General features: G+C 34.7%; 3 protein-coding genes across 3 annotated transcripts in view; 1 reads left to right on the top strand and 2 right to left on the bottom strand.

Moving 5' to 3' along the window:
* Positions 1-1,638: 1,638 nt before the first annotated feature.
* On the bottom strand, positions 1,639-3,213 carry LOC110466832. The gene has a single exon (XM_021523603.1). It carries the CDS (start codon positions 3,187-3,189, stop codon positions 2,107-2,109), a length of 1,083 nt encoding a protein of 360 aa, XP_021379278.1. The 5' UTR covers positions 3,190-3,213; the 3' UTR covers positions 1,639-2,106.
* Positions 3,214-6,489: 3,276 nt separating this feature from the next.
* LOC110466807 (CCAAT/enhancer-binding protein gamma-like) lies at positions 6,490-6,873 on the top strand. The gene has a single exon (XM_021523567.1). It carries the CDS (start codon positions 6,490-6,492, stop codon positions 6,871-6,873), a length of 384 nt encoding a protein of 127 aa, XP_021379242.1.
* A 3,680-nt stretch (positions 6,874-10,553) lies between these two features.
* Positions 10,554-16,267, bottom strand: part of LOC110466794 (39S ribosomal protein L38, mitochondrial-like) — an 8,196-nt gene continuing 2,482 nt past the window's right edge. The window contains exons 2-8 of the mRNA XM_021523554.1: positions 15,367-15,489; positions 14,244-14,452; positions 13,505-13,623; positions 12,794-12,952; positions 12,389-12,525; positions 11,913-12,000; positions 10,554-11,075 (exon numbers count right to left, since the gene is read on the bottom strand). Coding sequence (XP_021379229.1) covers positions 10,877-11,075; positions 11,913-12,000; positions 12,389-12,525; positions 12,794-12,952; positions 13,505-13,623; positions 14,244-14,452; positions 15,367-15,489 — 1,034 coding nt within the window. The 3' untranslated portion in view covers positions 10,554-10,876. The remainder of the gene's footprint in view (positions 11,076-11,912; positions 12,001-12,388; positions 12,526-12,793; positions 12,953-13,504; positions 13,624-14,243; positions 14,453-15,366; positions 15,490-16,267) is intronic.

The following is a 16,267-nucleotide window of genomic DNA, read 5'->3' as shown; positions in this document are numbered from 1 at the left end:
TTAGACCGAAGCTCGGGCCTCGTCAGTCTAACTCAAAGCATTTACATCCCTGGGGAGTTATATTGAATGGCTATTTCTGATTAATAAATCCATTTGTACTATTGCCACTTTTTTTCATACACTGAACGTAATTCTACGTTATTCATCTTTGCCAGAAGCTCAGTGACGCGTATTTGGCTTTCAATATTTAAGTTCTGGCATGCATTACATGTATACTATTCCCATGGCGTATTTATCAATACATTACCTATGTGATCAATATGTATTATGTCATGGCTCAGTACAGAGTATATTTCCTTTTGTCAATAAATTTTCCACTTTTTCACCGTGAATGGAATATCCAACCATTCGTCACACTCTCAAAAAAATCCTAGTTTGAAAGTATTCCTATATATTGACCTTCATGCATAAACCGATTTCCCTCCATGCTTGTTTGTGGTTTAACGTCCTCGCAAGAGCCAGGTTCACATGTGATCCGCGTTCTTTTTTTATTTCACATTTTGTAAGAAATAGTACCCATTCTGAAATAAGGGGAAATTCCGGATCGAAGGTCAGCTTTCTTACATCGTTTACTTTATTCTTATTTCTTTTATCAGCTTTTATTTCTGCTAAATGTATGCTCACTTTTTGCCTATCTAAATAAATATAATGTTCCATCAACATTTGTGTATGTTTTTGTTTATTTAATGAGTAGATGGTTTGCTATTTCATGAGATTTTTGCAATACAATTTGTTTCTCTCTACTTCGGGGAGACTTTTTTCTGTTGTCTGTTTATGAATACGACTCATCTTCTGTAGTAAAATAGATCTAGATAAATATCTGATTGTGTGTACTCTTCCAAGTCATGTATACCATACCGTCTTTGCATGTTGTGTCATTTCTGTCTATATGAATTCGACCAAGTCATTGTTTACAACCTATATATAAATATATGTTTACATCTATATGTGGAGATTTCCAGCTGCATTCCAGTCGGTACAAAATATTCTTTCAACTGGTAACTTAGTACTGGGTACTGGCCCTTGTTGAACCCCTTAGAATGTGTACCAAGTCATTGGTATCAATTTCGGCGTGTCAAACACGTCCTGAACCAGCTCCATGTCACATGAATTGACCGACATTTTCAGTCATTGTGGTAATCAGTTGGTCAATTAAAGAACAGTGATTAACTTCAACCTTTTTGTATGGGATGTTACACATCAAATAGTTTAGCTTCTTCTGACGTAACTATTTGTTTTCGTTTTATTTTCATAAATAGGAGGATTTCGTTCTTCAAGCCAATTGAAATGAGAAAAAGACATTTGGTCAAATAGGGATTTTTTTCAAGGGAGAATATATTCAGCTCCATACATTAAATGTTTAAAGGAAACTACTGTTCATGTCGACGATTTGTAATTGTATGTTGTTAAAAGATGCAGCAAATATGCAGTAGAGTCATGAAAGGCTTAAACCTTGAAATATAGCGAAAAAGTAAAACTAAAGTCATTTTTTTTTTTTTTAAACAAGTTTGTAATTGATGCATCTCAGAAATGCCAAACCAAAGTAATTAATTTGCCGTCCCAAATGTGTGCACTTTACTTCAGCTTTCTTATGTATATATGAGGAAAATAAACGTGAATAAACACAAACAAATGTAATTAGATTTTTCAAATTTTATATAACATTGTGTACTATATTGTATACCAAAAGTAGAAAAACTAGCATGGAAACACTGTAAATGGTGCCCAGCTAAGCATTCAGCATAAACATTACCATCGTCACTTTTATGTAAGTGTTCACAGTGTTCGTGTAATTGCCTACAGCAGTTCTCACAATAAGCCGTCAAGTCCGATAACACACGACGATTCAATATAAATGATGTGGTCCATAGCTGGTCCCGTATGAAATAGTGTTCGTGATGTTGAAAATGATGACCATTTCTCCATTGATGTAAAGAGTCCAACTTTAACTTTTGTGTCCATTTACACTTGAAATATGAATATTTGCTGCCATTTCTTTCAGTGCCATTATAGTTCCTATTTCGACAATTACTACACCATTCATTAATATAACAAGTTTTTAAAATGTCACATAAACTATATACACGATTAAGAGTCCGTTCTTTGTCAGGATTTCCCGATGAGTTTAAGAAAGTTCTCCGGTAAAGCTGCTCCCACATTGACGAACAGACTTTTTAAAACGTTTAGTTCCTTTGATAAAAGTTCGACTTTCTTCTGTAACGACTCGTTTTCACTGACTAAGTCTTCGACACGACTTTCTGTTTCGACTTGTTTTATTTTTGCCTTGTCTCTGCTTTTTCTCACAGCCACGTTGTTTCTCGAACGTTTATCCCTATACTCTTCGCTTTCCTTATCAAGTTGACGTTTCCTACTTTGCCGGACTGGTCCAGCCCCGGATGGTTTTCGTCCCGGTCTTCCTCGGGGGAGGGGACCACGAGGTGAGATTGGCTCCTTAGAAGAGGATGCTGTGCTCGGAGTCGGCGACAAGGGTGCCGGAGTGCTCGGTGGGGTGGGCGGGGCACTCGCACACGTTGTAGTTGATGTCAACAGGCGAGTGACCGGTTCGAGGAGCACGCTGGACTGACAAGGGGGCAGCCCCAAGTCCTCCGGCTTGATGGTGACAATCTGTTGCCACCCTGCCCTCTCGGTCCCCAAGATATCCTCAAGAATCTGTCCTTGCTGCATATATTCAGTTTCAGGTTGAACAATTGATGAGAATTGTTTCACAGTCGGTCGAGTGATGTTTTCGTTCACAACTTCGTTTCCGGTATCAAAATCGTTTGAGGCGTGACCACCTTCAAGGTCGAGGGATATATAATCCTCCAAATTTGGTTCACCGATTAATTGACTATTTAGAAGTTTGTCAATATCAACAGAGTTCTCAAGTGTAGGATCTAGATCTGGTAAAAGTGATCTTTCTTCTTCCCCATTTACGACCAAAAAAGCACTCTTCAGCTCTTCAATGCCGATATCGTACAGATGGGGGGATTCCGGTCCAGGGGTGGTCAAGGTTCCGTTCGGACATGGTGAACCCGGGAAATTATTGTCATTAAATGATAAAATTGGAATATCCAGCGCTTTGCCTGTTTGTGCAAACAGGTTAGACTGGAACACAGACCGAGGTCCGTACAGCACACGCGAATCGTTAAGATTCCGGTTGGAGACGTTCACACTTTGGTAGTTAGACATACCCAATGACGATTTCTCGTCGAGGGGTTATATTTATAACCAAACACCGCGGACTCAACATATATTCCTACGCCGAATCAATCCACTTTCATTTCTTCAATCCTTAAAAAATAGGAAATTGCAAGTATGCTAATAATATTTTATATCAATGTTCAAAAGAAATTTACAAAACTAGAACATGCCACTTTCGTTAAAATTAAAAACGTGTTTCTCTATTCGGTAGAACTACATTTTTACAATCGCCATGTTAATTCGATGAATTGCGTTATTTCTAGCATATGAGATCATACTGCTAGATGATTGGTCATATTTTTAGAAATTACGTCTGCCTCGTTTGGCGAGTGGAATATCCCCAGTGACGGTGTAACCTGAAGGTATGTGTCGTTATCATTTTTTAGACAGTCGATGTTTTCAGTCTGGATGCGTTAATTTCTTTACGTTAATAAACTTCGGTTATCCCATTCTGCCCGTAAAGTTAATTTTACACACGTATTATGACATATTTTAAAAGATTAAAACAATAAAATAAAGAAGTTTTCCTTTTTCACTTTTAGCTTATTTCACGAAAATCCATAACAATTCTTAGAGGCATTTTTTTTTTGACCAATCGAACGACGAAAAATTATCAGGTGCGTTGCTTACTAAGTTAGGGGTTTTCCGTTTTTCATTGGTTAGTTTGCTATTGCATCACAGTTATTCTGTGTAGATTATCAAGCCCAGTAATTTTCTTACCAATTTTCTAACCATACGAAGCCGACAGTTGCAAGAAGAAACGACAGTTTAAGGACTCTGAAGCCAGTTGCAAGGTGGATATATACATTCAATAACGACTAATGAAGGTTGCGGATGTGTATTTAAATTATAACAAAGTATATTTTTGGTGAAAAATCTATGTTTTGATTACGAAGTAATTTCCTTCCTAGGTTTCTGTTTAGGTTTGATTTACATGTTGAGAGAGTGATGTCGCAATCATTTGCCACACGTCAGCAGGTAGTTTATTTGGTCTAATACCAGAAGAGTGTTCCTAATTGTCACTAACATAATGTTCCTGACAGTTACAACAACAACAAATTGTTATGATTTATTGTGGTAAGGATTGATAGTGAATCACTATGGGGTCAAATTGATGTATTTCATCAGACAAAAATATGGACGACATACATGTCTTAACTTAGGCCTATACACTAGTATTCCACCAGAAGTATGCAAGGAAGCATGTCTGTTTGCATTTTATCAGACACATGATACATGCTTGTATTAGTTTCTGTAAAGTATAACCACATGAGCCTGACATTTTATCAATACTGTAACAATCTATATCAACAAAATACTCATTATACTCAATCTGTAAAATGTTACACAAAATCCAAACTCCTGTGCCTTTTCATGTTTGCCCTCAGTTTGTTTGTTGTGGCTGTATCAAAACTGGAACAACCTCCCACCAGATCTGATCTAATCTGAAACTTTAGAAACCTTTAAAAGTCATTTTTTATCTCGTCTCTACGCAATCAGCTCTGTTCTCACTCTCTTTTCATGTACATGAATACAACCCAAACATCGACATGATCTTCAATATGATGAAGTAAGTCGATTATCAGATAGAAGTAGTAGAAGAAATCATACATAAATGCTTACTGTGATTGAAGCTGATTCACCGGTACAGATGAGTGTGTGAAGCCAGCTCACCATTAAACATGGTCTTAAAACTGAAATGAATTCTTAATGTTTTAACAGGGACTTAGACAGCAATCTGATTTCGTGGTGTCAGTATAAGGTGGTTTCAGTACTTGAAAATAAGACAAAAAACATCGAAGAATCTTGAAATATAAAATCACTAAAACACTATATGCAAGCCAAGTGCATGGTTGAAATGTTACTTCTAGTGATAGAAATCTTTTTAATGTTTGGAAACAACTTTTAAGATATTTTGGAAAAAGATTCATCAGTTTGGTAAGAAAAATTAAAACTAAATTTGTTTTGAACACACACAAAAATTGAAAACATATTTTGTGAGCTTTCAAAAATGTCTGTTTCCTTTGTCAAGCAAAGAGTGTAGATGACCAGTATGTCGACTCTCAACCACTGAAAACAACTAACTTCCTAAAGCCACAGTTTGCTGAATCATCAAAATCAGCTGTCAAAAATCTGAACCATTTTGCCAAATAGCTCTTTGATACTGCATGCAGTCAGGGGGACAGAAAACATGATTACCCTTAGTTAAAATAGGGCCTTTATGACTTTAAAGAATTTCCAAAACATCTTATACTAGTACTGATCTGAAACATCTTTGTAATGAAACAACTGAATACCATTTGTCTGTACCCAGTCCTGAAATACCTCATAACTGTATAGTAATTGTAGTAACCAAAAAAAATAAAAAATTGTCTGAAGACAATTCAGATAACCACTTGCATTATTATAGATATTAAATATTTATAAAATGTTTGGTATAAAACTCTTATAAACATCATTGTTTTTGTTCAGACTTTCTATAACTTATTATGATTCACACACAAAGATTTCAAATGCAGTTTAAATAAATGCAACCAACTAAATATAGTGTACATGCTTTAAATGTGCATTTACTTATCTTCCGAAGGTTTTCCTCTTGATACACAAAATCTGCTCATGACTGGTACTTGTGCCTTTTCTTGCAAAAATAATCTTCAGGACAAATCTGTCAATAGCTTACAAAATTAAACACATTTTTTTTTTGCAAGGTGATCATAAGGTTAACTAGTAAAAAAGCAGATAATGCTAAACCAGTTGAAATGTACTACATAGTGGAATTGCCTACTGATACAAACCAAAACATTTGTATATGTTCAAATATGTACATTTTTTGTTTCAATATTTATGATTAACTTGCTAAGCTAATTATATTTAAAAACTGACCCCTGAAGTATATCAATGATGACTTTTCAGGCAAAGTGTTTTGATTTTAATTAATTCATAGAAGCGGAAACTCTTACAATGATCAAAGCAGTGGTTTTCAGAGTTCTACAAAATCTAAGCCATATGAAAAGAAATCTTACCGAATGCTGATTTAACAATATTAGAAATTAGAATTCAATGTAATTACCAGATTTGTTTCAGGAGCATCCTTTCTGAAACCTCATGTGCTTCATAATTAATATAAAAAGATATACAGTATATATACATAATTTGGTAATTCAAAAAGATGAAATAATTTTTCTAAATTTTATCTTTTTATAGGTTCCCAGTTTAAGATAAAGAGTGAAACGGACCACTTTGACAGCCCCACTGCCTGGAGAACATTTCTATTCTGATTTAATAAGTATGCCCCCAAAGAGAGATATGGAATACGACAGCATGTCCGACTCGGACGAAGAAATGTCTGATGGAAACCTCTGCAAGAAGTCGAGATATCAAAAAGGAAGTACCGAGTATACCAAGAGAAGAGAAAGAAATAACATAGCTGTCAGGAAAAGTCGCGAGAAGAGCCGTGCCAAAGCGAAGGAAACAAGTGAGCAAGTAAATAGGCTTCGTAGTGAGAATGAAATGCTGGAACAGAAAGTTCAAATTCTGTCCAAGGAACTAAGTGTTTTAAAGGATTTGTTTTTAGCCCATGCTGGATCAGTTTCCCAGAGCTGTGCAGGCAGCAACAACACTAAAGAAGAGGCCTCGACAGACCACGAGTACTCCAAGATGAATTCCCAGTGACTAGAGGCCCAGCTTCGTCTTTTCTTTAACAAACGGACATTAGTGGAAATGACTTTGTGCAGTAGTGTATTTATTTTTTTTGTTAAAATACAGAAGCGTCTGTTTTTTATCAGTGGGTTCTTATAGCATTTCTTGTCCCTTAATCCATCATCTATATTAATCATTATTTAATCTGCATCAAACTTTCATCTTTAAAAAATAATGTGTTAGTCATGATTGTACATGTACTTTAATACTGACATCCTCAATATGTGTGGTAAATTATGATATTGACATTAGTTTTCTATAGTGTGCATATTTGCATACTGTAAAAGTTGATTATACCCACAAGGAAATATTGATTGTCATTTTTTTTTTTAAATATCAGTCTTTAACAGCTGTTGTGAATTGATTTTACTTCAGCAAAGATGATTGAAATGTGTATGCTGTTACCATCAATTTTCAGTAATTGACTGAACATTTTAGTTAAGTATTAATGTATCACATGCTGTTGTGTTATGCTATGTACTGAAAGCTTAAGTAATTTCGGTGTGTAAAACTTCCGTTTTATTATTTGGTACCTTGAAAATTTGTGATGAATCTACATGCAAGATTTGTATTTCACAATTTTGATATAGCACAAGGGAAGTAACTCTGAGGAAAAGAAAGTACATTGGTGAAATAGATATAGTGTATTATTGGGCTTCATTGAATTGTTAACAATTTTTTTATCAACAGTACTAATGGTACCAATTCATCCTTATTGAAATGTCTACCAAGTAAGGGTCTTGACATGAGGAAATTTGAAAAAAAAAACTGACTAAAAAATGTTTAAAATTATAAAGTTTATATAAGTAGTATCGAAATTGTCATTTTTTGATGATGTAATAATACTATTTCATTGAATTGTTCCATATAAATTGAATGAAGTGTATCTGATATTATTGATGTAGATATGAACCTGCCCAAAATACACATTTAGTCAGGCCTAGTTTAATCACTGAATATTCGTATTAAAATAGCATAGCTTTGGTAAAACTGTGTATATGGTGTAACGTTTGTTAATGATTTCATTGTATATTTTTATTGGAAGCTTTTCTTTTTTTGTTTCTCGGTTGGATTTAATTTTGTGGTTTATGCATTTTTAAAATCAAATCTTGAAAAAAGGAAAATCAGTAGTACATTTTGAAAATAAATTGCGTACTTTTCAACTACAAATATTTCTCTGGAGTTTTAATTGATTAAGTTAAAAACCACTTTAATTAAAAAAACAGTTTTATATTGAAAAGTTTCAATCTGTTAAATGAAAATGTAGAATTCCTATTTGATCTGAATCGATTAGTAAAATCATGAATATATTAATGTACAAATATGATACAATATAACAATCATATATTATTCAGTATTATTGTCATCACTGTAATTAATGTTTTTCATATGTTTTTAGCATGCATTGTAAAAATTACAAGTTAATATTTGGATTGCTGTTGTGCGTGGCAGAACTAGAATTTCTGCATGGACAAGGGGAAACTACTCTGTGGTAGAATAGTAGAAAAAATAGTTCTTATATTAATAATGTTTTGTGCACATACATGATGACTTTTATTAGTACATTTGACATCATTATTTACCATTGACCTGGAAGAATTATCTAACAAGAATTAAATTTCAGCTATTTTCTAAGAATTTGTGTAAAGAACTAACTTGTGGTCTCTTTTATATGAATGGTTTTCATTTAAAACAAATGATATATTCAGCGTTTTTTCATAATTTGAAGTGGATTCTTGTGTAACTCAAATCTCTATTGTAATTTTGTGTGGAACTCTTACCAATTTGAATTTGTCGCTGAAAACAAACCAAGTGACAAATAATCAGTTATATAACATTAAATATATTGTATGCTTGGTAGCGGTCATATTGTATATAAAACCAAGTTTTTCATTAGATATTTCATTAAGCAATTGTATGTTTACATATTACTATTGTAGTAGCCGTATAAAAATTGTTATGATTTATATTGTATGTGTTTGTCATTTATTGAAGAGATCAATTTGCCTGTACAAAGCCCAATTTCCTGATTTAGATAGTAGTCGTGTCACTCAGAGATAGCTATAGGTGACTAGTGGCGTCACTCGGAGATAGCTATAGGCGACTAGTGGCGTCACTCGGAGATAGCTATATGCGACTAGTGGCGTCACTTGGAGATAGCTATAGACGACTAGTGGCGTCACTCGGAGATAGCTATAGACGACTAGTGGCGTCACTCGGAGATAGCTATAGGCGACTAGTGGCCTTGTAAGTTGATAACAACATCAGACAGTTGTAGGAACTAGTAATATTGCAGTCATACTTTAACCTTCACGTTTCAGAGTGACTCATTATGGACGACTGAGATGATGTTTTCCGCCCCTAAGGGTTTCTTGTATATATTTCACCAACAAAAACATAACGCATTCATGTGTAGCTGAAATGTTACACATCAATGTGTTCGTATGTAGCAGAAACATAACACAAAGTCAATTTGTAGCAGAAACGTAACGACAATGTGCTTATGTGTAGCAGAAACGTAACGTGTTCATGTGTGGCAGAAACATAACAACAATGTGTTTATGTGTAGCAGAAACATATTAAACACAAAGTTAATTTGTAGCAGAAAAACTTGCCACAATATACCTGTACAATGTGTTGAAGCAGAAATATAACGCAACAATGTGGTCGTGTGTAGCAGAAACAACTATGTGTTTGCGTGTAGCAGAAATATAACAACAATCTGTTAATGTGTAACAGAAATATAACACGTGTTCATGTGTGGCAGAAACATAACAATGTTTGTGTGTAGCAGAAACATAACGTGTTCATGTGTGGCAGAAACATAACAATGTTTGTGTGAAGCAGAAACATAATAACTATATGTTCATGTGTGGCAGAAACATAACGTGTTCATGTGTGGCAGAAACATATCAATGTTTGTGTGTAGCAGAAACATAACAACAATGATAGTGTGTGGCAGAAACATAATGTGTTCATGTGTAGCAGAAACATAACAACAATGTGTTTATGTGTAGCAGAAACATATTAAACACAAAGTTAATTTGTAGCAGAAAAACTTGCCACAATATACCTGTACAATGTGTTGAAGCAGAAATATAACACAACAATGTGGTCGTGTGTAGCAGAAACAACTATGTGTTTGCGTGTAGCAGAAATATAACAACAATCTGTTAATGTGTAACAGAAATATAACACGTGTTCATGTGTAGCAGAAACATAACAAAACTTGTTATTGTGTAGCAGAATTATTTCACACCAATGAGAAACTAAAGTGTGAAATAGAAATATACATCACTACAGACTTAAAAGGCTGAATATTATAGCAAAAATATATTACAGCAATTACCAGTAGGTAGCAAGGCTGTGTTAATGTTCGGCAGAAACATATCTCGGCAATTTGGTAGCTAGGCTGTATTGATGTTAGTCAGGAATATATCATATTATCAATGGGTATCTAATGGAATTTAGATAAAGCTTCAAGTACATGGGTCACCAACTTCTATCATCCCATGAAATCCTTCTGAATGCTGTCGTGTAATAAAGATGTTTTTGATGCCGACATAATGTAAGATTGATGACAAAGATAGCACAACTTCATCACTGCGTTACTGCTGTATCAGCTATAATTGAATAGGAAAGAACAAATATTGTAATATTACATATGTTTATTTACATACAGATCCATGCATGCACATCGTTCACAATTTTTACATTCATCACACACATTCGTTACACAGCATACATTACTAACTCTGTCTTAACTTTGTTTTTCAATCAAAGCACTGGACTCAATTTATCATCGTTTTGTCAATTTTCTTTTCAAAGACGAATATTCTTCAAACAATTACTGCGGTAGACCATGTTCAGAGACAGCACCACTGAAAGGTGTTTTGATCTTCAATCTATAATCTCAAATTCTGTCGGACTGTAAACATGTTGCTTGAAATGTCATTGATCTATAAAAATATTAATTTTAGTCAAGGTCTTCCCAATGCATTTCACGGAGTCGCTTGTGTCTGTTTTTAAGTCTTAGCCAGCTTGGAGCATACGGTTCCACGTGAATGTTGGGGTATTTTGGTTTCTGGGGTGGTGGAGACAGAGATGATGTCTTTAACTTCTCCTTTAATATTTCCTCATTGATATCCTTCACATCACGGTATCTGTCGAGGTACCTGTAAATATATAAAAACAAATGTATTATCATGACCACACGGAGTTAGAAAACAGCAAGTTCAAAGTCTGCTTTGATTTTATTCATTACCAATGACTGTTCACCGACATATGGCTGTTCACTCAAATTGTTGACTAATAGAATCCATCCCTGATGTGAGGTAGCGATAAGCTTATTCAAACCTAAGGGATAAAATATTGAGCAGGAGACCTGAGGCTTTGCCGAGGGTCTTTTGCTCAATATTTTATCCCAAGGGGTTGAATAACCTTATCCTTACCTCATATCAGGGATGGATTCTATTAGTCAACAATTTGAGTGAACAGCCATATGTCGGTGAACAGTCATTGGTAATGAATAAAATCAAAGCAGACTTTGAACTTGAACCTAAAACCCGTAAAAACAGCTGCTCTTCTAGTAAAGTTGTCAACTGTCCACACATTTCTCATTTGCATATGAAGCCCGGATTGCAATTGTTAGTGACGTCAATGACCCTGACTGACCCCAAAACGTCATAAATTGACGTCATGACCAATCTCTCTCCCCCTTAAGGGGGTGAATGATTCTTTTTCTCTTACCTTGTTAACTCAATGTGTATCATTTGCATAATGTAGTGTTAACATTACAGGCTAAATTCAGGGTTGATGTGACGTTGATGGATTGTTGATGTGACGTCATACCATTGCTATGAATAGGGGAATCCCCCCCCCCCAGTCTCAACCCTAGGGTGAGATTGTGGATACACCTGTCCAGGGTAAGAGAAAAAAGCATGACAAACCAGAGTCTCTCATTTTGGAACCTCTACTAAACAGTCAAATATATGTCACATATCGTAACTTACAGGTTGAAGGGTTTTCCTTGGGGGAACTTTTCTTGTTTTGGATGATAGGGTGGTGGATGCATGAATTCAAATGATGGTTCCTTCATATCTGAAATAAAAAAATAACTACCATAGTAATTACGAGGTACAATTTGAAAAAGAAATATTCCCTTAAATCTGATTTACAAATTCCTAACACAAGAGGCAATTTGAATCTGCTATTAAAGATTTGATGATTTTTGAAAAAGGTATTCCCATATTTTCAAACCCTTAAATGTCACAAAATTCAAATAGAGAATGTCAAACTTGACAGGATTGAATTTATTAAATCTTGACTATCAATTATCAACAAAATTTTCAAAAAGCGGTTTAACAAAAATATAAAATATAAAATTGAAAATTACTTTCTAAAGTCCATTTATGTAACAACCAAAAAGCAAATTCTATAAAATTTCATGAATAACACACATAAGCCTACTGCAGTATGGTAAACCTACCTAATTTGTGCCAGAATGTTTTGGTCACAGACTCGTCCCACTCACTCTGGAAGAAAGCCAAGGACACTGGCGTGATATCATCTTCCAGACGTCTATAGAACTCTGCTGTTTTGAAAGTGCGCTGTTTTAGTGACAGACTGAAGTAAGACAGAATAGTATATAAATAATAATTTAACTAGTTTTAGATATAAATGCCCCCCCCTGCCATGTAAAATTAATTTCTAATTTTGATATTGTTCTATGAAAAGCAACAAGCCAAGACTTTTGAAACATGAACTCATCCACAGTATTCTCATACCTTAAATCTACATAAACTGTCTGTGATCTGTTTAGATATGAAAGTTTCCTTGTGAAATACAGATCCTATTACAATACATGTATCATCCTACACCTGTACCCACTCACCAATTATCTGGCCTTTTGTCCTGATGAAAATCTATTTTCTTCTCCTGTTTATACAAGACAAACACGTATCTGTGGAAACCTGTACCTCGGACCGGGAAAGGTGGGATGTATGAACAGAGTTCTTCCCCTTTACTAATATCATCACCAGGTATGTTGCCTCTACAAAATGAAACGCTGTGATTATAGAGCAGTTGAGGATGAATATTAAGACACGGTGACTGTTTGTATGTCTAACAAGTATTGAGTTTGTGTGTGGCTCAACCAAGCAGTAAGTTGGTGTGTCTGCCATATTACTTGTCTGTGTAGTCTACCAAGAACAGAGGTGGAAAGAAAACAGATCTTCATACCTCATCACATTTTGTTAAACATTTAAAATTTTAACTTATTCACCCCTAAAGGCACATTTGAACTCTTCGAATTCAAAGGTTGGAATAGTTCATTATGAAATTTTAGGGGTGAATGAGTTAGAGTAAATAATTACAAAACATTTTTTTTTTACAAACAAACAAAACAATTAAAGAAAATTTCAAAGATACTGATATAATCAATTATTGATAGTATATGTATATAAATAAATCTCAGGAAATAAATGTGATAAGACAAGTAAAATGTTATATTCTCATATCAGATCATCATTTTGCCAATAAACCTAACAATAGGAAATTATTACGTTACATAGATGAAGCCCTTCTCATTTTGATCCAAACTTACACAAGCCAGTGTAGGTATTCAGCGGAGTTTTTCTGGAGATGACTGTCGGGGGCAGTGAGGGCTAGTGTGTACAGGGTGTCAGGGACAAAGTCGTACTCCACCTGAGGGTTTCCTTCCACCTGTCAGCAAAACATTGTTTTAAAGCAAGGAAAACCTTCACATACAACTTGACTGGTTTGGATGATCAAATTTCTTCCATTTTTTGTTATTTAACACTATGCATAGGATAAATGACTTTCAAAACGTCGTCAAAATTTATTTGAAGCACTCTTCAAATTTAAGGTTATATGCGATAACCTTAAAAACACCACAAAAATGCTTCTTTCAGTTCAGTAAAAATAATAATGTGTAGGGCATTTTTTTCCAAAAATGATTACAACATGTATATAAAAAAATAACTTTGAATACCAAAGTGTTTGTATCTCTTTCAAATCAAATGGTAATAAATGACTGACAATGTTTGTACGGTAATGCCATATGTAAAATGAATTAACTTTTCTTGCATAAACCGTTTCACAGATACTTTGAGATATACATGTAAAAGCAGAAAAAGAAATGCAACAGCCAGACTTGGATTTGAACCTGGGACCCTTCCAACACTAGACAGACGCCTATTGAGCTACCTAGTCGCCGATGATCAACAGAGTCCAGTTCCACGACATGTAAATTACAAGACCAATAAACATTTGTCATTCTTTAACAATAAATAATTCTGAAAGTGTAGTGCATAATTAATAACCTCTGATGGAGAAAGTATATTTCCATTGTAAACAGCTGTCACACTTTCACTGTCGTAGTCGAAAAAGACATTGAGAGGGAATTGTGGGTAGAAGAAGGCACCACTGAAGAGGTCCCGATACAGGCCATAATGCTGTGCAACAGACAGCATGTCTCTGCTCCAGCCCATGCAATACCAAAGGTCATTGATGAATCTCAGCGCTGACTCATCTGCCAAAAAAATATGAAAAATTAACAACATATTACGGTACCTCAAAAGATTGATTGGAACCAAAGTCGCAATATAAACAAAGCTCCCAGAGGGATCTTGGCACCCGCCTTATAAGATCTTCATTTATCCAGTGTAAGTTTGATGGCTTCTCCTATCTGTTTTCAGTTTCAATGATAAACTCATCAATGCATCTTGCAGTGCCTTTTGATTAAAACTTCATACAGCTAGATTTTAACTTATATTGTTCTTTTACCTATTTATTGAAATGCTAATGTTTCAATTAGAACAAGAGAGAGACAACTGTTTTGCTGGCAGTCATATTCTTCTTCTGATCAAGCAACTTTATGCACAAATGAAATATGTAAAACTAGTGAACAGGAAGAACTAACCTATCTTTATAATACATGTACAAGGGAAACTTAAATCCATCTCAAAATCAACCATGCACGACTAAACGGACCCTCATTGGAAATTTGAGAAGCATTCTGGAATAGTTTTCAAAATAAACTGATGACGGTTGAATGGATGCCAGACACTGTATCACAGCATCAGCTTATATTAATGACACTTTGTGCCAGGTGAGCTCAGAGTTCGTTACAGACACAGTGACCATATAACTACATCAAGCTCTATCACTGGCATTCTGTCCATGTACCTTAATCAGTAATTGCTCCTTTAAAATATTGTAAAAAAACACTAAAAAAAATGCACAAGAATGGACAGAAAGGAATAAATTTGTTCACTGCATGATATAAGTTTTCCTCATCATATTTTTCCTACGTCATCTGTACCTGGCTTATTGTTGGCCGGACTAGAAAAACTTTATAAATATAGCAATTAATATATATGTGCCGGTTTACATCATACAATGGTTATTGAAAAAGTAGTCACTTCAAATAAGTAGTGTCCTTACCATCTTTAGAATCCAATACTGTAGTTTCAGTATCCTCAGATTCCTTTTCAACAAGCCCCAAATCTGTTTGCTTTGGCAACTTAAATCCAATGTTTACAGCCTTAGATGTATCTTTGGTCATTTCTGTAAACGGAACATCAATTGAATATACATGTATTTGCATTTTTTTTTTCATTTTTTCTCTTCTTATTGGTGGATCCGAGTTAAATACCAAATGATAAAAACAAAGTTAAAACAAGAGGCCCAATGGGCCTGCATCGCTCACCTGGTATAAATCTCACACTTGCAACCTTAAAAGTGATCTAAAATAAAGCTACAGGCAAAATATCAGTATTTATGATTAAAGTCATTCAAAAGAACCTGTTAAAAGATTTTAAAACATTTCACCCCTTGAAAGTCGAACAAAGTCATTATGTTGAACAAATTGTATGGCCTTTCATCTCAGTATGCAACTTGCAAAGTATCAACTTCCTGGGACCCATGGTTATTCAGAAGAGGTCGTTTAAAGATTTTAAACAAATTTGACCCCTGTGACCTTGAATATAAGTCAAAGTCATTCACTTTAACAAACATAGTAGTCCTTGATCTGACTAAATATCAACAACCTGAGCCTTTTGGTTATTCAGAACAAGTTGTTTAAATATTTTGAACATATTTGCTCCTTGTGACCTTGAATATGATTCAAGGTCATACATTTAAACAAACTTTGTATCCCTTCATCTCAGCATGCTACTGGCCAAATACCATCACCCTGTGCATTTTGGTTATTCAGAAGAAGTTATTTAATGTTTTTCAAATATTTGACCCCTGTGACCTTGAATATAGGTGAAGGTCATTCAAAACAAACTTGATAGCCCTTTACCCCAGCATGCTACTGGCCAAATATCATCACCCTGTGCAT

This window comes from Mizuhopecten yessoensis, unplaced genomic scaffold, assembly GCF_002113885.1.
Source record: "Mizuhopecten yessoensis strain PY_sf001 unplaced genomic scaffold, ASM211388v2 scaffold11145, whole genome shotgun sequence".
Classification (NCBI taxonomy): Eukaryota; Metazoa; Mollusca; class Bivalvia; order Pectinida; family Pectinidae; genus Mizuhopecten; species Mizuhopecten yessoensis.
The sequence above is the reverse complement of the archived record's forward strand: the minus strand, read 5'-3'. Positions and strand labels throughout refer to the sequence as shown.